Source organism: Mustela nivalis (genome assembly GCF_964662115.1).
Source record: "Mustela nivalis genome assembly, chromosome: 16".
Taxonomy (NCBI): domain Eukaryota; kingdom Metazoa; phylum Chordata; class Mammalia; order Carnivora; family Mustelidae; genus Mustela; species Mustela nivalis.
The window spans coordinates 20,488,980-20,511,110 of record NC_139035.1 but is presented as its reverse complement, the minus strand read 5'-3'; the positions used below and the strand labels follow the sequence as shown (position 1 = coordinate 20,511,110).

Sequence of the window (22,131 nt, the reverse complement as noted above, 5' to 3'; positions counted from 1 at the left end):
TTATGGAAAACGATCATCACGGTAGTTAACATTATCGTCATTTTATAGTTGAGAAAATCAATGAAAGTGAAGTTCAAAGCTCTATGGTTAGTTATAAGCTAGTATAAGTACCAGAACTAGAGCTAAGATGTGATGCACATTCTACCACACTGCCCCCCCTCTCTACCTGTATATGAAAGAAATATGAGAAATGACCTGCACTTCTAAGATAGTATCATTATTACTTGTTTACTGCCAGTACAAGCAAATCATAGCCCACTGCTTAGGAAACATGCTCAAGAACCTGTAATTTTTGTTTTTTTAAACAAAAACACAAAATACTGTTTATGAAATCTATATATCATTTCAAATTTAAGTGGGGATCATTTTTTTTTAAGACAGAGATCACAAGTAGGCAGAGAAGCAGGCAGAGAGAGAGAGAGGAAGGGAAGCAGGCCCCCTGCTGAACAGAGAGCCCGATGCGGGACCCGATCCCAGGACCCCAAGACCACAACCTGAGTGGAAGGCAGCGGCCTAACCCACTGAGCGACCCAGGCGCCCTATCATTTCAAAATTAAGTGGGGAATCATTAACATATCAAATGACAAAACTATGATCCAAAAAGATGTAAACAGATAGTGAAATATTAGTCTTAAAAATGTGAAATAAGGAGCACCTGGGTGGCTCAGCCTCTGCCTTTGGCTCAGGTCATGATTTCAGGACCCTGGGATGGAGCCCTGCATCAGGCTCTCTGCTCAGCGGGGAGCCTGCTTCCCCCCTCCCCCGGAACTCTCTGCCTGCCTCTCTGCCTACTTGTGATCTTTGTCTGTCAAATAAATAAATAAAATCTTAACAAAAAGTGGAATAAGCCAGTCACAATTCCATGTATATGAGGTATTTAAAGTAGTCAAATTCATCAAGACAGAAAGTAGAATGGTGGTCACCAAGAGATGATGAAATGAGTTGTTTAATGGGTACAGAGTTCTGGTTTTATAAGATGAAGAGATTTCTGGAAATTGGTTATACATTAATGTGAATGTATTTATAATACTGAACTGTACTCTTAGAAATGGGTGAGATGGTAAATTTTACATTATATCTTTTTTTATCACAATTTAAAATACATATATATGATATGAACAGGCCAAAATTATGAAAAAGAAAAATACAACAGTGAAAATATAAAGACCACACTTAAATATTTCCTAAAATCTACAACTAAAGCAAAAGCAAAGTTGTTTCAGTTGATTATAAAGTAAGCTAAGAGGGTTACTTGTCTTAATGTATTTATTTTTATCCCAAACTTCTTTCCAAAAAAGTGTGAGGTTGACAGACCTAGGTCAATTTATTTCAGGAATCATTCTTAAAATGATGTTCATAATAGAGATTAATAGCTTATTATATCTTGCATTTATCAAATCATATGTATAATACTCCACACCATTCTAGAGGTAGCATTTCAAGACCTACACCATCAAACTTAAAAGTCATTTGAGGAATAAGAACAGTAATTAGGAATGTCAATATTTAGCTTCTACCCTTGCCTGGCAGGGAGCCTGCTTCTCCCTCTGCCTGCTGCTTCCCCTGCTTGTCCACACTCTCTCTCTCTGACAAATAAATACATAAAATCTTAAAAAAAAAAAAATTAGCTTCTACTATTTAAAGAACTAGTAGAAAGAAGCAGAATCTGAAATAAGTAAAGAATCCAACATAAATATTTTGACACAGATCAAGATTGCTACACATAAGAAACTAATTTTAATTCAATATAATAGAACTTTAAAAAATTCATACATTCAGAAATATTTACTGAGCAGCTATCTGAAGCCAAGCATTGTTCTATGCACTGCAATTATAACAATCAGAAATACTGACAGTCTCTCTGCCCTCTAAGGGCTTATATTGTTCTATGTAGCAGGTAACACATAAATGTCAAGAGAATAAGTAAGCTCTGTGGAGAAAAATGAAGAAGGGAGGGTAAGATGGTTGGGGTCCTGAGGTAGAAGATGGGAACTTAGCAGACATCTGAAGAAAGAGTGTGCCATGTGGATTATCTGGAGGAAGGTTCCTTAAAGAGAGAATAATAAGTATAAACGGCCTGAGACAAAACCATGCTTCGGAAATCAGAAGATCAGCAAGATAACTGTAATAAAGTTGTGAATAATGAAAGGAGCTTCCATCACATACGCCCACCGTTAGAAACGTTCAAGCAAAATCAAAGGACTATCTATAGAAGATTTTGCAAAGGGGACTCTTTGTCCTGCTTAAAATGGTATCTAAAATGAGCACCATTAAAGTCCCTCAACCTCTTAGAAATGCATAACTCTTTCAAAATAAATACACTCAACACTTAATACTTTACTTTACTCAACAGAGTTGTAGGTCAGTTTAATACAGTTACAATGTAGCACATCTTCAAAACCACTTCCAAACCTTAAAAATAGCAACGCCTGGAACTCAATCAAAGATTCTGGTTTGTTTGGTTTGGGATGATACTGGAGGTCCTAAAATTTTAGAACTTTCTGTGATTCCGATGTTCAGCCAAGGTGAGAAACACTAAACTGGGATGGGGCTTTACTGGCATCTCTTACTTTGGAAAACAATGACCCTCACTGAGGCCTGAATATATTAGGAAGTATCAGAAAGGAAACTACAATGTGGGTAAGAAAGTGGCCAGATTATGCAGGGTGCTGAAAGCCATCATTAAGGTCATTTAACCTGAAAGCGAAGAGAAGAAAGATATAAAAGGCTTCAAAGCAAAGGAGAACCATGATCTGACTTTCAATTTAACAGAATCACTCCCGCTGATGTGCTGAGAACAGACTCTGTAAGGGAAAGCGTGGAAAATAAAAAGACCAATTAGGAGGCTATTTCAATACTTCAAATCAAAGATGGTGGTGCCTAGACCAATGTGGATATATTATGGAAAAAGTTAAATATATATTTATTCACAGGTTGGGATATACAATGTGAGAAAAAAGAAAAATATTAAGGGTGACTCCAAAGTTTTTGGCTAAAGCAAGTGGAATGACAGTTGCCATCAACTGAAATGAACAAGAATGAAGAGGAGTAGGGGGTAAGAATAAAAAGTTCAGTATTGGACATGCTAAATTTGAATTAAGGAATAAGCTAATTTATACAAAAGGAACCAGGAGAATATTGTCTCCTGAAAGCCAAGTGAAGAAAACCATTCAAAGAGAAATTAAGTGTCAAATGCTGCTGAGGAAGACAGGAAAATGAGGTCTGAGAATCAGTAATTAAATTTTGCAATTTGGAGGTCAATGGAAAATTTGAAAAAGTGATATGGAGGTAGTGGAGGGGAAAAAAAACCTGAATACAGGGGGTTCAAAACAGAATGGGAGAAGAACTGGAGATAGTGAGCACGACTTTTTCAAGCAGTTTTGCTACCGAAATAAAAGAAAAAGAAATGGTAATTGGAGGGGGAAGTGGATACAACAGAGAATAGTATTGTAAACCAAAAACCCTATTAACGCCTGGAGGTATACATTATGCCTGCATGGAAAGGAAATCATGCAGAACTTTTATTTATTGTTACGTTGTATCTTTTTCAAAGTGGAGGCTGCTAAGTAAATTCAATACTTTAAAAGTATTCAGAAAAATGGCCACCATCACTGGCCTTCTTTCTCATGTACCTGTTCATGGCCTGTATCTTCAGTCCTTCCTCAATGCTGTGACTGAGTGCTTGCTGATTATTGTGCTTGTTGATCCTGGCTAATACTCTCTCTTGATGAGCTTCATACTCATCACGACTTGGATAAATTTTGCTGATAAGCGCATCAAAGTTTGGGTCTGGCCTTAGTGATCTTTTAGAAACTAGCTTTTTCCGACAGGTAGGACATTCTTTATTGCTAAATAAAAAGAGGGAAAAGAAAATGTAAACAATGTCAGTATCTTTGAGCTAAGGACAAAAACATCCAACTTCTGGATAGTTATCTCTACTCTAATACCTTTACTCAGTCACAGAAATTTAAACGGATTAATCTGAATTTCTTTGAAAATCTGATTGGTTTGTAAGCAAGATTTTGGGAACTTCAGGCAGTATTTGCCAACAGGCAAAAATTCTATTACTTTCCAATGATAATTCAAACATAATCATTTTAGAAATAAAAATCTATTCCTTAAAAAAAAAAAATCTATTCCTCGCTAATAAAAATTTTCCTTGATATCCATGCCCTACAAGGAAAATTTAATCACTAATGCATATTAATTTGTTATTGATTCTTTTATTAAAATAGCATTCATAAAGATACTTTTTATATAATTTAGAAGTGGAAGAACCACTGTTTCATGCTTTGTAATTTCCTCAAATACTCATGCTATAAAGCTTTTTAAACTATATAAAACCAACTATTTCAAAACAAAGATTCTCCAATAATTAAAACTTAGATTTAGAAAAATTTCCAATTCTTAAATGAATACTTAGAGAGTATTTCTCAAAACCCATATAAGCACCATGTTGGTATAATTAAATACCTAGTATAACTCATTTCAACATACCCACTTCTGAGGGCTGTGATAATGCAGTCTGCACAAAAACGATGTAAACACTCCTTTGTCGTCATGGTGTTTTTCAACATATCCAAACAAATTGGACACATTAATTCACTGTGTAGACTTCGAGGTGAAACCACAATTTCCAAGCCATCCGTTATTGCCTCCTATAGAAGAGTCACTTTAAAATTAAATGCTACCTATTTTTTTTTTATTATGGACAAGTTCAAACATAACAAAAGAACTGAAAATGACAAAAACCAACTATGTGCCCATCACCCAGCCACCACCACTATCAACTCAGTTTTATCATAATCTTCCCCAACATACCAACCCCACCAATTATCTTATTTTAACGCTAAAAAATAACATTATAATGTGTTGAAAAGCCAAGTAACATAAAAAAAAAACCACTGAATTTAGAATCAGATGCCTTACGTTCTAGTTCCAGCCATATTAACATGACTCTAAATAATAATTTAACACTGTCTTCTTACCTTCAAAATGAGGAAGGTAAAGCAAAATAAACTTTAATTCTTCTATCTCCAAAATTCTACCATTTTGATAACAAACTATGTATTTCATGCCATCCATTTAAATATTTTAAGATTCCAATACAAGTATTTCTAATTTACACACAGTTTAACAGGGTTTCATTTTGAAAGCACTTCTTGAACCTTAAGTCTTGATCCACAGAAGCAGTTTTATACAAAGTGGTCAGGTTCTCAGGCTAACCTACAAACTAATTTAATCCACAGTACCAGTATTAGTATTTCTAACTGTTATGTGTAAAAATGTTTCAGTGCAAAAATGCAATTGGAGTTCCAGTGTAGAATTCCAGCACATCTCCCAGCGGCAGAGAGGACTCCTGCTTTCTTCACCATTACCCACCTTTCCCACAAGGTGGCACTGAGCACAAATTATCTAGCTCTAAAGTTACCAAATCCTGGCTCCTATGGATTGGGGAAAGATGTCTAATAGGTGGCTCCTGAAGAGGAAGGTGCAGGTAGAAATAAAAGGCTTCCCATATGTTACTTCCTATTTTCACTGGCTTGCCACACTTGTTTTTCCTCAGGGAAAGACACAGAAACTACTGTCCATTAAGATACTGTCCATGAAGGACTCAAGTAAAATATCTTTACATTTACAATAACTACCACTATTTTTGAATGTCTTATTATGTCTCAACCTCTCTATAGAAAGCACTTTCAGTGTTTTTACCTAATTCAATACACACAAACTTTTGATTCAGGAATTAAAACCTCCATTTCACAAATGAGGAAATTATCAGAGTATGACAATGACTCAGCTAGTAACTAAGTCTGTCCTTTTCCTCTTTAAAACTTGCCTAGCAAAATCCCAGCCCAGGATAAACTCGACCATCCACGTTCTTGATCTATGTACCTGTGCAGGTGTCTAGCACTGTGGTAGAAAAAAGGGCGGGGGGGTCAACCAGACTGGTATCACTAAAAATTTCACAAGTCTCAAACTGGCGTTCAACACCCTCAGCAATAAGTTTCTCTTGTAACAAACTTGTTTTTTCTACGCTATTTCACACCTTTTCTTCTATTGCAGAACTTCCTACATCTAAATATTCAAAAGTTTACCTTACCTCAAATTTCACTGCTGAGTTCTCTCATTTTCTGACCTTTTTATAAATCATTTTCTTTCTTGCTACAAAGAGAAAATATGCCTCTTCCTATCAAAAGTACCTTCCTTCCTCCCTTTTCAAGTATATCCTTTTTATTACTTTATTTGCTCTCAGGCTTCAGCAATCTCTGGACTCTCCACTAGATCAGCCTAGAGTAGTATCTGCATGGGGCTGCTGTCTAGTGAAATCTGACCGATACACCTGAAAGCCATGTGGACCACGGGGATGTCCTTGGTGCACCTCTTATCTCCCATCTTATAACAAAATTTTAAAACTTCCCAATTCCATGTTTCCCTCCAGTTTCTACTCCCATTTCTCTGCTTCTCTACAAAATGAAACTTCTCTGAAAAATTGCCTACACATTTTCACTTTTTTCCCCCTTCAACACAGCACAATCTATTCAAGTGAATTTACTCCTGCCAAGGTCATGGAGTACACACTGCCACATACAACGTGCACTTCTGTAATCCTACGTTACTCATCCTCTCAGTAGTGTTGAACACAGTAACTACACCCTCCCTCTTTAAGACGTCTCCTCTTAGATTTTGATCCTCTCTCCATCTCCTATTTTTCTTTACTTTGCCTATTCCTTCTCAGTCTCCTCTGCCAGCCTCTTTTCCATTTTTTCCTTTATTTCTAAACGTTGAAGCTCCTCGGATGAAATTCTGGGCCCCTCTGCTTATCTCTCTCTCTAGGTGATCTTATCCTATTTTCATTGCTTAAAATGTGCTGACACCCCCCAAAATTTTATATTTAGTACAGACCCCTAGGTTAACATTTCTGCCTGCCTAACAGGCATCTGAAAATGAGTTCAGTTTAAGCATGTTTATCTCCTTCAAACTTGCTCCTCCCCCAGTCTTTCCCATCTTTCCCTTCTTAATCTCTCTAGTGCCCCCTCCCATTGTTATTATAGCACTGAGCACTTTCCCCCTTTACACTTCTCAAATGTGTACTTCTGTGGATTTATTCATTTAATGTCTCTAAATTCCATAAGCTCGTGCCTCATCTATTTTATTCACTTCACCTAGTGCCTAGTGTAAGACCTGGTATAGAGTATACACTGACATTATTTGTTGAATCAATGAATGAAGTGTAAACCAAACATACACAAGACTACCTATATATAAGTTCATTATTATCATTTTGTTCTTTCAAGCTTTCATTTTCTAAAAATGTATCCCAGTTTCCGCATGTGTTATATTTCCCCCAAATTTATCTTAGTCATCATTACCTGAGGTGTTCGTTGTAATTCATATAAACTGAGTTCCCATGTTTTGCTTAATGGTTGAGTTCCGTTTGTCTGCACAGCCTGAGACATTGCTAAGAATAAAAAGGAAAGAAAAATAATTTCAGTATCCAGAAGGAAAGTAAATCTCAAAACTGATTTTTTGGAATTGTGAATCCTAAAAATAATCAAATGACACACCAGCTCCTCAAAAACTGAAAGTGCAAGAATCTTTTCATTTATAAATGCGAGCTATCTGAGTGCAAGACACCATGACTGATCTCTGAATGCCTAATAGGTAGCACAAAGAAAGACCTAAAATTATTACTGAATGTCCAGAAATCAAGTCTTAATCCCAAAAAATAAGTATGCTTCTAAAATTCACGGTCCTGGAACTTAGAACTATACCAGGAAAACTTAAGACTCTCCAGTATGGTCAATTCTTGCCAGAGATAACAAAATCTACTTCATAGTACTTTAAACTCCTGATCATTTGCCTCTACTTTCACAGCTCCACTCATGAAAAAAATCCCCTACTTGATATAATATATCAGTTTATAATGTACAGAAAGCTCTTCCTAATGCTGAACCCAAAACTGCTACCTATTCAGCCCACAGCTGCCCTCTGGAGGTACACGGATTATGACTAATAATTTTTCTGTATGACAGTCTTTCAAATATTTGGGTACTGTTATGTATCCCACCTGATTTTTCTTTCCTTTTGGCCAAACATTCTAGTTCTGCCTATGGCCCACCATTAAATGTGATTTCAAGGTCTCCTCACCACCCTGATATTAATTCTGCCTCTCCCCTCTAGTTATAAATAAACTGAACAATGTTAAGGCCAATTTCTATGCTTGTCTTTGAATGGGATCTAGGATACATGAGAAGAAGGTGGTCTTAGAAAACTAACTCTTGGGGCACCTGGGTGGCTCAGTCATTAAGCGTCTGCCATCAGCTCAGGTCAAGATCCTAGGGTCCTGGGATCCAGCCCCACATCAGGCTCCCTGCTCAGCGGGAAGCCTGCTTCTCCCTCTCCCTTTCCCCCTGCTTGTGTTCAACTCTCGCTGTGTCTCTCTCTGTCAAATAAATAAATAAAATCTTAAGAAAAAGAACTCAATAAGCAATTAGTGCAACTTTGCTTTGAGAACTAAAAGCACTTCTAAAAGCTATTCTAGCCCCCTCTAAAATTCTATATACCTTGCCTCTTCTTTTAACAAAAGCCACATTCCATATGAAGTTTCTCCCTTGCCCAAGCACAAAATTTGAAATAAATATAATGAAATGTTTCAAATGAGCAAGTTGTGGGTTTTGTTTTGTTTTGTTTTGTTTTGTTTTTAACAATTTCAAGACTGGGGTGCCTGGGTGGCTTAGTTGGCTAAGCCTCTGCCTTCAGCTCAGGTCATTATCAGAGTTCCGGGGATTGAGGACTGCATTGGGTTCCCTGCTCAGCAGAGAGCGTGCTTCTCCCTCTGCCCCTCCTCCTGCTCATGCTCTCTCAAATAAATTTTTAAAATCCTTAAAAAAAAGAAGTTTTACAATTTCAAGGCCATCCGCTGAGTGTACCTTGAGTATTCTCAGTCGTTTTGCTTATCAGAACTAGTGGACTCCCAAACAAGCAAAAATTCCTTGAGCCTCTGTGCTTCCTGGTAGATACATGTGCCATTATTTCTGCCATAAATCCTACCACAACATAATGAATCTCTCAGAGAACTAAAATTACTCAGGTGGAATTTCTAATAATTTCAAATCCTAATCCCATGTCCCAACCTTTAACTGTTAACCTAAGGTCCACTATAAACAGAATAGTCCTTTCTTCTGTCTCCAGAAAGCTCCCCCAGCAAATTAACGGGAACCATCAAATAAAAGCCTTCTGCTGAAGGCTCACTTCTAGAGATATCAGCTCTCCTGAACATAAACAAATTATATCTGATTTATATATCTGTATTCCTGTGACAACAAGACTCAGGAAATAATTCACAAGTTAGTTGTAGATGCAGATTGTCCTGTATTTGGAAAAACTAGGATTTATGTGGCTTTGGTAAGTTTTCCAGTCTTTCTGTTTGTGTCTATATTACAATCATATGTTTCCTGGTATCTGGAGTCTTCACTGCTATTGCATGTATGTTACCTTACCAAACAATACAGCAGGTTATCCTGAGACCCAAAAAAAAGATACAATCTTGCTGACTGTCAAAACCACAATCTCTATTGAGAACATATCAGCAGTATAGATCTCAATAATATCTAGTGGCCTCTCCTGTGACCTGGCCAAGGAGGGTCAATGGAAACTAAGATTTAAAAATTCCTTTTTTTTTGTCTCAAGATATAATTAACACACACAGAAGAAGTCTATACCTAATTCATGACCTAAAGGCCATGCTCTATCTGTGTAAAAGGAAGCTCAGATTTCTACTTTTGGCAGTCACTAAACAGAAAAACTTTCAAGAATTAGTTCCTCTTTATGTCAATATACTGTGGCATTTAAATTTAATCTAAACTCTACCCTTCCCCAAAATCACTTAAAACCTTTCTTCTACTTTCATTTGGTTAGAAGCCGCATTTCTGCTTGTCCAAGCCAAGAATGTGAAACACATATAGCTTCTGTTTTTCATAAGAGAATGAACTCTCATTTTAATGAACAGTATTTGGGAGTTATCTATGTACAGATATTACTAATATATAGACAGAGAAAACAAGAATGGGTCACCTAGGAATAATTATAACCTGAAAGGACGGAGAGAAGACATGAAGCCAGAGAAGATGAGAAATGAGGTCAGAAAAAGTAATCTTAGAAATTCTTTGCAGCAACAGGAATGTGGTTCCTGGATGACTACTTCCTGATGATCTTTGCAGAACAGAAAAAGATCTAGGTCTACCTGGCCCAATACCCAACTTACAACACCTCAATTATACTTGAATAAGAGATATCCAACAAACTGCCCTAACTAGGCTCTCACTTTTGTGGAGAGAATGTACAAATGAAAAGTAAGCATTAGTCTGGACAAGATAACCTGGGAGAGATAGAAAATAAATCTGATAAAAAACTTAGTTATAGGCAGATTTTGAAAGCTTGCAGCTTCAATAACCAAAGTTGAAGAAATATCAATACGATATTCCCAATATTCTTTTAGTGACTGAAAATACCTGGCACTTTCATGCTGACTTATGTGTCTTCACATGTATGGCAGATCATGCAATCCTTCTGCAAGGGGCTCAAAGTTATCTCAGAAGCTTTTTCAAGATAGCACTCCCAAGAAGTGACTACCCAGAATGAGGAGAATATGCAAAAAGAGATGAGAAATTCTTACACGTTATACATAGCAAGATTTAATAAGTTTATCTTTTTTCAAAGATTTGAGAGAGATTCAGAGAGCACACATGTGTTGGGGACAGGGAGCAGAGGGAGGGAGAGGGACAAGCAGACCCCACACTGAGCACAAAGCTGGCCGCGGGCAATCCCAGGACTTGGAGCTCACAACCTGAAATGAAACCAAGAGTCAGACACCCAACCAACTGGGCCACCCAGGCACCCCAAGTTTATCTTTTTTAAAACAAGAAAAAGGTTAGACTTCTGGTTTCCAGTTCCATATGTTAGTCACCACTTTGTCCTAACAAGTAAAAAACTGTAGAGTCTAGAAAATCAAAAACTCTTTTTGAGTCCATAAGCAAGGGGACAACCCAAGAAAACCACTGCCTCTAAGACAGGAAAGACAAAATACAGGGAATCTCAGCTTACCAGAGCAATTCAGGAGTGGAAACTCCAACAGGAATTAGTGTCAGGTAGGGAAGTCTGAAGTGCAATAAAAAAAAATTGCTGGACACCTACGTGGCTCAGTGGGCTGAGCATCTAACTCTTGATTTTGGTTCAGGTCATGATATCAGAGTCGTGAAAGAAGTCCCACGTTGGGCTCCATGCACTGTGTGTGAAGTCAACTTGGGATCCTCTCTCTCTCCCTCTACCCCTCCTGCTTTTTCTCTAAGTAAATAAATAAGATCTTTAAAAAATTGCTGGAGGCTCAGGGCCAAGAAGTCTGATAGTTTAAAAACTCCAGGAGGACTCAGTCATAGGAGAACCCCCAAAATACTATGAAATTTACCTCCAGAAGCTTGACCAGAGTCCCACAGGAAATAATTGGAAAAATCCCCCTTATGCTTGCCTGAGCAGTATGTTCTTCTTAACAAGGCCTACCCTTAGGAAAAACTAGTTAATCAGAACCAAACATGCTGGGATATTATCAGAACCTAAATGACCTAGGAAAGGGCAATACCCAACTCCACCCTATTCTAGCCATCCTGTCCCAACTAAGTGGGGAGGAAAATAACTGAGAACCACTACTGAAGCCCACAGTCCATACTATTAGTCTCACTAAAAGACTGAGACCTAATTATAAGACTATAGAGCCCTACCTCTCCCCTTACATCTCACTACCACATAACTAAAGGCCTATTTACAGCAGTTCCTTGTACCCAGTACATCATGTCTGGCCATCTAGAAAAAAATGACAAGGCATACTAACGGCAAAAACACAATCTGAAGACATAAAGCAAGCATCAGAAGTAGACATGGCAAAACAGTCCTGGAATTATCACACCAGGAATGTAAAGGGCTCTAATAAGTAAAGTAGACATAAGAACACGTGGGCAATGTAAGCAGGGAGATAGAAATCCTGAGAAAAAAACAATAAGTAATGCTAAAGATCAAAACACTGTAACAGACATGAAGAATGCCTTTGATGGGCTTATTAGTAGCCTGGATACTGCTCAGGCAAGAGCTCTTGAGCTAGAGGATGACAAGATCAATAGAATCCTCAAAAACTGAAAAGGAAAAAGAACAAAGACTGGAAAAAAAAAAAAAAAGCCAGAACAGAATATCCAAGAACTGTGAGTTAACCTCAAAAGATGTAACTACATGTAATGGGAATATGAGGAGGAGAAAGGAACAGAAGAAATCATTAAAACAGTAATGACTGTTTCCAAAATTAATGTCAGATAACACATCATAGATCCAGGAAGCTCAGAGAACTCCCAGCAGAATAAATGCCAAAAAACACTACACCATGGCACATAATTTTCATACTACAGAAATTCAAAGATGAAGGGAAAAAAGCCTGAAAGAAGCCAGAGGAAATGGTTACATTTGCAAATAAATAAATAAATAAATAAAGTTTTTAAAAATCAAAAAAACCAAAGTACAATTTATATCGCATTATAGTTGCTTACATATCTACCCTTCTAGCTGGACTGAAATACATCTTTTTTTTTTTTTTTTAAGATTTTATTTATTTGTTTGACAGAGAGAGATCACAAGTAGACAGAGAAACAGGCAGAGAGAGAGAGAGAGGGAAGCAGGCTTTCTGCTGAGCAGAGAACCCAATGCGGTACTCGATCCCAGGACCCTGAGATCATGACCTGAGCCGAAGGCAGCGGCTTAACCCACTGAGCCACCCAGGCGCCCTGGACTGAAATACATCTTAATATCTTCTCCCATGCTAGAGAGCCTGCTTTTCAACAGAAGTTAAATAAATGACTGAGGGAAGATACTCAGAAAGGAAAAAATGAACCTTACATGATACGTAACAGTAGAGAATGACTGCTTACTAAAGCTGATCTTAACATGATTTAACCAGGTATCTTCAAATTGGGGTATGCATGTATATTCCTGACCTAGACAAAAGCTTTCCAGTATGTTATCCAGGGCTAGGACGGTTTTCCAATAATTTAATTTACAGGTTATCAATTTTCCTGAAGTCTTTCTATCCAAACAACCTAAGAATAGGCCTATGTATCTGGGTGGGTCCCTCTCCTTCCCTAATCCTTTCATAAGTTTAGAAATCGTTCATTCACTCACTCAAATACTGATTTATCTACTGCGCACCATGCACTGTACAAGGTGCTAGAAATACCAACAATAAACAGAACAAACATGCATACAACAAACTAGTAATTTTTTTTTTTTTTTTAAAGATTTTATTTATTTATTTGACAGAGAGAGATCACAAGTAGATGGAGAGGCAGGCGGAGAGAGAGATAGAGGGAAGCAGGCTCCCTGCTGAGCAGAGAGCCCTATGTGGGACTCGATCCCAGGACCCTGAGATCATGACCTGAGCCGAAGGCAGCGGCTTAACCCACTGAGCCACCCAGGCGCCCCAAACTAGTAATTCTTGAGTGCCATATAAAAGATACAAAAAGGGGCTCTGGGTTACATAATCAATAGGAGAAAGGGAACTATTTAAGGCAGGGAAATCAAGGGATGCCTGAGTGCCTCAGTTAACCCTCAGCCTTTGGCTCAGGTCATGATCCCAGAGTCCTGGAATCAAGCCCCACATCTCCCCACATCAGACTCCCTGCTCACTGGGGAGCCTGCTACTCCTCTCCTCCCCACTCGTGTGTTCTCTCTCGCTATCTCTCTTTCAAATAAATAAATAAAAATCTTATTTAAAAAAAAAAAGCTTTTGCACAGCAAAAGAAAACAGTCAACAAAGCCAAAAGACAACCAACAGGATGGAAGAAGATATTTGCAAATGTCTTACCAGATAAAGGGCTAGTATCCAAAATCTATTAAGAACTTACCAAACTCAATACCCAAAGCACAAATAATCCAATCAAGAAATTGGCAGAGAGGGGTGCCTGGGTGGCTCAGTGGGTTAAAGCCTCTGCCTTCAGCTCAGGTCATGATCCCAAGATCGTGCAATCCAGCCCCACATCAGGCTCTCTGCTCAGCAGGGAGCCTGCTTCCCTTCCTCTCGCTCTTCCTGCCTGTCTGCCTACTTGTGATCTCTGTCAAATAAATTCAAAAAATCTTTAAAAAAAAAAAAGAGGGACGCTTGGGTGGCTCAGCGGGTTAAGCAGCTGCTTTCGGCTCAGGTCATGATCCCAGCGCCAGGCTCGCTCTCAGTCTCTCTCTCTCTGACAAATAAATAGATAAAATCTTTAAAAAAAAAAAAAAAGAAAGAAAAGAAAAGAAATGGGCAGAGGACATGAACAGACATTTCTCCAAAGATACAGAGATGGCCAAAAGACACATGAAAAAATGCTCAACATCACTTGGCATCAGGGAAATACAAATCAAAACCACAATGCGCTACCACCTCTACACCAGGGAGAATGGCTAAAATTAGCAAGTCAGGAAATAGATGCGGGCAAGGATAGAGAAAATGGAACCCTCCTACACTGCTGGTGGGAATGCAAGCTGGTGTAGCCACTCTGGAAAACAGTATGGCGCTTCCTCAAAAAGTTAAAAATAGAGCTACCCTATGACCCAACAAATGCACTACTAGGTATCTACCCCAAAGATACAAATGTAGTGAAGTGTATAAACATTGCACCCCAATGTTTACAGCAGCAATGTCCACAATAGCCAAAATATGGAAAGAGCCTAGATATGAATAGATAAAGATCGGGGGTTGCGCGCGCGCGTGCAATGACTACTACTCAGCCACCAAAAAATGAAGTCTTGCCATTTGCAATGACATGGATGGAACCAGAGGGTATTATGCTAAGCAAAATAAGGCAATCAGAGAAAGACAATTATCACATGATCTCACTATATGTGGAATTTAAGAAACAAAACAGAGGATCACAGGAGAAGAGAGGAAAAAAAATAAAACAAAATGAAATCAGAAGAGGAAGACAAATCATAAGAGACTCTTAATCGTAAGAAACAAACTGAGGGCTGAGAGGGCATGGTTGGGAGGGATGGGGCAACTGGCTGATGGACATTAAGGAGGGCATGTGATGTAATGAGCACTAGGTGTTACATAAGACTGACCTCTATCTACCTCTGAAACTAATAATACGTGTTAATTTCAATTTTTTTTAAAAATGAGAAAAAATATGATTTACTCCCCAAAAAAGTATTAATAGTAGACAGACACATTAGCCCAGAACTTCAAAACATATATACACATACTTATACATATATATGTATATACACATATATATACATATTTTTTAACATACACAGGTACTTTAAACTCTGAAATAATCTCATTTATCTTTTTAAAAAATTCAATAAAATTAACGGTTATGAATCAAAAAACTGTATCTGACAAATAGATGCCAATGAAAGAAAATATACCAAAAGAACTGTCTCTGCTCTTTAGCCAAATCAAAAATAACACTGGGGGCACCTGGGTGGCTCAGTAGGTTAAGCCTCTGCCTTCGCCTCAGGTCATGATCCTGGGATCCGGGGATCGAGCCCCACATCGGGCTCCCTGCTCCACGGGGAGCCTGCTTCTCCCTTTCCCACTCCCCCTGCTTGTGTTCCCTCTCTCCCGGTCTCTATCTCTGTCAAATAAATAAAATCTTTAAAAAAAAAAAAATAATAACACTGTACTGTATTGGCTGAATCTTCACCTCTCAAAGGAGCCTCAATCTGTCAAAAGTTCTGACCTTGTAATGCTTCTCTCGGGAAATCTATCCAACAAAAATTCTCATACAGGTGTACAATAAACATATATACAAGAATGGTGATCACAGCATTGTCTGTGACAGCAAAAAAATCGTGGAAGTCTATATGTGTCTGTCAATAGGAATATGGCTAAATGGGATACAGACGAAGCTATATAGCTATACATGCTGACACAGAATTCAACATACATATACAATATACATTAACTTTTTAAAAAGCATGTTGCAAGGCACCTGGGTGGCTGAGCCTTCGGCTCAGGTCATGATCTCAGGGTCCTGGGATCAGGCCCTGTATCGGGCTCTCTGCTCAGCAGGGAGCCTGCTTCCCTTCCTCCCTCTCTGCCTGCCTCTGCCTACTTGTGATCTCTCTCTCTGTAAAATAAAAAAATAAAATCTTAAAAAAAAAAAAAAAAAAAAAAGCACGTTGCAGGGTGAAATGCATGTAACATGACCCTATTTTAGCAATACCAGAAAAGAAAAAAAAATCCAAACACCTAAATGTACATTTGTGATTTTGAGTTCTGTTCACTCTGTTTCATCCATATTTGCCATCCTTCTATCTATCTTGCCAAGCTCATTCTCATTTTAGAATTTTTTTACTGGTGCATCATTTCCATCTGGACTGAATGCTTTGGTCCTACCCCTCCCCCTAAGATTTTGCCATCGCTACCTCCTTCATGTGTTCTAACAAAATTCTATCTTTGCCATTTGCTCATGTCTCCTCTCTTTTTCATCACAGCACTTTTATAGTCTCTAAGCCCCTTGAATGCAGAATATTTATCTTATTCACCACAATATCCCCAAAACCCTGCACTGTGCTTGGCATACAGGAATTAATAAATATTTGCTGTACAACTCAGCAGTGATCACTCAATAAAGGAGCTAAAATTAGACAACCTTAACATTTCATATTTTCATAACCAAACACACATACTTCAAAATAACATGGTAAAAAAGACAAAGGGAAAAATCTATCAGTTGGTCTATTTTCTATATAGAGAGAAAGTATCTTTATATATCTACATAGTTAGAGCTACCAGAGCATACAAATCTGTCCTACAAAAGAGAAGTCTTGAAAAATTAAAGATAACTGAATAGATAAGAGATTTACCTCTTTAGAAGTATATGTTTATACTTCAGGGGGTATAAGACTATGGAGACATTCACGGATTGTAAATTCTAACACCTGTCTGATCTCCCTACCCCTCCCCACATTCATTTACATTCCAAAGTGTAAGAAACAGGATCTTCCCCTCTGTAACCACTGAGAATTTGTTCATATTGAAAGCAAAGGTCTCCCTCCCTCTTTCAGGAGGGAGCAAACATCTATACAACCTCCCAGACTCATGTTCTTCAGATTCCTTACCTACCAAATGAACATCCGGGTTTCACTGCATCACTGAGAGGGGAGAACTGGGGCAACGGGGTTATTACTTTAATAATTAATCCATCCCTGCCTGAGAAATTTTGTGTTTACTTTCAGGAAAACAAGAATACAGCTTTTAAAGATTTATCATTCTATTATAAATTTGGCTCCTAAAATTTAACACTGTAATTCAAGCTTTAAGAAAAATAATTTTTTTAGGGGCACCTGGATGGTTCAGTCATTAAGCATCTGCCTTTGGCTCAGGTCATGATCCCAGGGTTCTGGGATTGAGCCCCACATCAGGCTCCCTGATCGGCGGGAAGCCTGCTTCTCCCTCTCCCACTACCTCTGCTTGTGTTCCCTCTCCCACTGTGTCTCTGTCAAATAAATAAGCAAAATCTTAAAAAAAAAAAAAAAAAAAGACAATTAAAAAAAAATAAATTTTCAGGACAAGAATACATGAAGTCCCCAGCTTGGAAACTAAAATTTCCATCCTAAGCTTTTCCATTAAAAACATACTATAGAGGGCGCCTGGGTGGCTCAGTGGGTTAAGCCACTGCCTTCGGCTCAGGTCATGATCTCAGGGTCCTGGGATCGAGTCCCGCATCGGGCCCTCTGCTCAGCAGGGAGCCTGCTTCCCTCTCTCTCTCTCTGGCTGCCTCTCCATCTACTTGTGATTTCTCTCTGTCAAATTAATAAATAAAAAATCTTAAAAAAAAAAAAAAAAAACATACTATAGAGGTGCCTGGGTGACCCAGGCGGTTAAGCAGCCAATACTCAAATTTGGCCCAGGTCATGATCATTGGCCTCTGAGATCAGCAGGGACTCTGCTTCTCTCCCTCTACTTCTGCCCCCTCCCTGCTTGCATGATCGCTCACTCTCCCTTCCTCTCCAAAATAATTAAAATAAAATCTTAAAAAAAAAATACTATACTTAGGGGCGCCTGGGTGGCATAGTTAAGTGTCGGACTCTTGGTTTCAGCTCAGGTCACTGGGTGTGGAACCTGCTTGGGATCCTCCCTCTTCCCCCCCGCCACCCCTCCCCCCCCCCCCGTCCCATCCTCTCTGTCCCACCAGCAAGCATATCCTCTTCTCCCTATAATAAATAAATCTTTAAACAACAACAAATAAAGACATGCACACTATCCTGTAAACTTTTTTTTTAAGATTTTTTTTAATTTATTCATTTGAGAGACAGAGACGGAGAGAGCACAAGCATGGGGAGAGGCAGAAGCAGACTTCCTGCTGAGCTGGGAGCTGGATGTGGCACTGGATCCCAGAACCTGGAGATCATGTCCGAAGCCCAAGGCAGACACTTAACTGACTAAGCCACCAAGGCACCCTAAAAACATACTATACTTAAGTAATAAATTTAATGAAGTGTATGAACTACTGAAAAATTTGCACACTAGGTTCAATCACATGATGGATTAGTCTTCTGAAGATTAGTCTAAGAACCTAACCACTAATCACAACACTGTTCCTACATACGTATTCTTTTAACAGTGCCTGGCAAATAGAGGCTTCCTAAAGTGCCATTTTTTTTTAAAGATTTTATTTATTTATTTATTTGACAGATAGAGATCACAAGTAGGCAGAGAGAGAGAGAGAGAGAGAGAGGAGGAAGCAGGCTCCCCGCTGAGCAGAGAGCCAGACATTGGGCTAAATCCCAGGACCCAGGGAACATAACCTGAGCTGAAGGCAGAGGCTTTAACCCACTGAGCCACCCAGATGCCCTGCCATTTTTTTTTTAAATCCCACCCCTAATCTACAATCCTTTAACTGGTCAAGGGGAATTTAAAAAATCATGGTCAAGTCTATTAGAGATTACATGTGGTAAAGAACAGGTTTCTGAAAAACTGAAAACAATAATAATAATAAAACATTCAATTCTTCGAGACCCCCCCCCAAGACCCTCAACTCCCTTGAATAAGCCATACATTTGCTCCTGAGACTATTCTCTAGCTCCCCTAGAAGGAAAAATGGACAGACTAAATCATAAATTCCTCAACAATAAGGACAGAGAACTCTGTATTTTAGGTATGTCTTTATTTTATGGTACAACAAACAAAACACCCAGAAAGTACAGTAAATGATTTTTGAAACTGAATCAGCTTGCATATGCATCATAATACTGGCTGCTACTGGTTATGGACCTATATTCAAATTTTTCAAGGTCTTTTTTTTTTTAATCTGCAAAGTGACAGAAATGTTCAGGGTCATTGGCAAAGTTGAATGAGGTGTTCATATAAAGTGCCTGGCATATTTCATGAATGATGGCCATAAAACAGAGAGGGCATCATTTCCTTGATTTATTTCAATAAATAAGAATTCTTATTTCTCATCCCCCGGCCACCCAAAATATAAAAGACCAGGAAGAAAAACTACTTAGCCACTCCCTAATGTACTAAAAATATTAATCACTTTTTTAAAAAATTAAATTACTTTAGAAAAAAACATGAAAATGTTTGGTTATGTGCTTCATGTGATTAAAAAAAAAAAAAAATCAAACAGCAGGCCAATTAATCCAAGACTACTCTTTAAGGCCTTTTCAGTAACAAAAAATTGCCAGAGATTTGTCAGTTGCCTACTGCTAGTAAACTGTATGGGCTGAATATTAAGTGTAGCTCCTGGAAGTTTAAAAGAAAAAGAGAAATACTAAATAGAAACATTGCTGGCCCAGACTTTATTAGAAACTTGTAGAATCTTTTAAAAAGGGACATAAAGTAACATAAAGAAGCTCATCCTGAACCACAGTTTTGCAGAACATTCAAAGACATTCAAATGTCTCTTGGATTACCCCGCCCTCTTCGAACACAATCTTTGAGGGACTAAGATTATATAAAACAGGTACATCTGAGTCTGAACATTAAGTGTATAAGACGAGGGGCGCCTGGGTGGTTCTGTTAGTTAAGTGTCTGCCTTTCAGCTCAGGTCATGATCTTGGGGTCCTGGGATGATTCCTGCATCAGGCTCCCTGCTCAGTGTGAAGTCTGCTTGTCTCCCTCTCTCCACCCCCCCCCCCATGCTCTCGCACTCTCTCTCTAATAATAAAATCTTTTAAAAAAAGAAAAAAAAAATCTTACATGGCCTTTATTTATCGTCTGGTCAGAGTCCCAATACATCAAAGTCTTAACTGAGACCCTAGTACGTGCTGGGTCACAGTGAACTTGTAACATAATTCTCAGTAAAAGCTTCACGTGTAAATTTTCTGTAATATATTGAAAGAAAAATTCGTATTAAATAGAATCTGTGCAGCCAAAAAGGCAGGCCATGTGCTGTAAAATTTTAGGAGTCTAAACTGTATTCTTACCAAAATATAGCTGTAACAAAGCAACCACAAGGGAGCTTCCAGACCGGATAATACACTTTACCCAAAAAAGGAGGCTTTAAATATAAATTATTTTGAGCTAAAACTTCAAAGTTCTGTGTCAAAGAATGTTCACCAGTGGCTTTAATCATAAAAACTGCCTGGTGTACAGAATATTTTAAATAGAATTAAAGACTAATATGAGTAAGTTATAAATGACAGCTCCCCCACCAAAGGAGAAAGAGTTTACATAAATGGAGTTCTTTAGAAAGGTCCATTTGCACTTTGAAAAATGACTGCTGTATCAATTTCCTACATCTCTAACAAATTACCATACTCTCTTACTTCTGGAGGCCCAAAGTCCTAAATCAGTACCACTGGGCCAAAATTAAGGTACTGGCAGGGCTCTGCTTCTTCGAAAGGTTTTATTGGAAATTCTGTTGTTTCTTCCAGCTGGCATTCCTTCCCTTGTGGCCACATTGCCTCCTCTTCTGTATAAGTAATCTCCCTCTGCCTCACTCAAAAGATACAGAATGACATTTAGAGCCCACCCAGATAATCTGGGATAATCTCTTCATAACAAGACTTTTAATTTAATAACATTTGCAAAGACTTCCTCACACACACAATCCAGCCCCAAACAAAGCAACATTACAGATTTCAAGGATTAGAATGTGGACATTTCAGAAGAGCCCATTTTTCAGCCTACCACACTTGCCAAAGCAAGCTTAAATGTATAACCAATTCCTTGCAGCCAACACTTATGTCTTTATCCTGCACATGATTTGTTTCCTTTGTTTTTCAAATTGTAAAATATATATCAAAAAATACAATAACTTTAAATTAGATTATCCCATCTTCCCATGAAGCATTTTTCCTCATTTGAGATTTGCTTCCCTAAGCACTATGAAACAAACAAAACTAAGAAACTCTTTATTTTTAAACAAGAAATATATCTTCTTCTTTCATGGTTATTGTCCTTTCTTGAACATAAAGTAAATACACATCATTTCAAATTAGATCTCTCAAGCTTTAGCATTTTTCTTTTCCTCTTTATACAACATGTGAATGAGCAAACTATTTGTTACTTAATTAAAACACTGCTTGCTTACAGGATACAGGTGTTCAATTTTAGAAACTGTATTCAAGGCTAGGCAAACCAGGGAGCAATAATAAATTCTGACTAAGCAATCCAACTGCCATCATAACATTGCCTGCAGTAAGTATCACCTCATAAAAACCACTTGCAGCAGTTTAATCTAAAACTACAGCTGTAAAACAGACATTAATTTTTGTAAGCTTCTAGAGTAAAGACACAAAGGCAGTATTCTTTATTGAAAAAGATACCACTGTACTAAACATCTGGAATACTCATCAAAATTACTTTGGTAAACTAACAGCATCTTCATTTAAAAAGGTAACATAGGGGCGCCTGTGTCACTCAGTGGGTTAAGCCTCTGCCTTCTAAGTCATGATCCTGGGACCGATCCTGGGACCGAGCCTGGCATCGGGCTCTGCTCAGCAGGGAGCCTGCTTCCCCCCTCTCTCTCTGTCTGCCTCTCTGGCTACTTGTAATCTCTCTCTGTCAAATAAATAAATAAAATCTTTTTTAAAAAAAAAATAAATAAATAAGTGAAAAATAAAAAGGCAATATAATCAATTCCTAATTGGATTATA

At 38.2% G+C, this 22,131-nt stretch overlaps 1 protein-coding gene across 3 annotated transcripts in view; it reads right to left on the bottom strand.

Annotated features, from left to right (window-relative positions):
• RNF2 (ring finger protein 2) overlaps positions 1 to 22,131 on the bottom strand; it is a 46,108-nt gene that overhangs the window by 4,186 nt on the left and 19,791 nt on the right. For 2 of the 3 annotated variants that reach the window (XM_082702979.1, XM_082702981.1), the window contains exons 2-4: positions 7,374 to 7,462; positions 4,498 to 4,658; positions 3,633 to 3,848 (exon numbers count right to left, since the gene is read on the bottom strand). In XM_082702979.1, the coding sequence (XP_082559105.1) occupies positions 3,633 to 3,848; positions 4,498 to 4,658; positions 7,374 to 7,460 (464 nt within the window). In that variant the 5' untranslated portion in view covers positions 7,461 to 7,462. Of the gene's footprint in view, positions 1 to 3,632; positions 3,849 to 4,497; positions 4,659 to 7,373; positions 7,463 to 20,230; positions 20,356 to 20,799; positions 20,969 to 22,131 lie in introns of those variants that run through there. The other variant, XM_082702980.1, reaches the window with a different exon arrangement.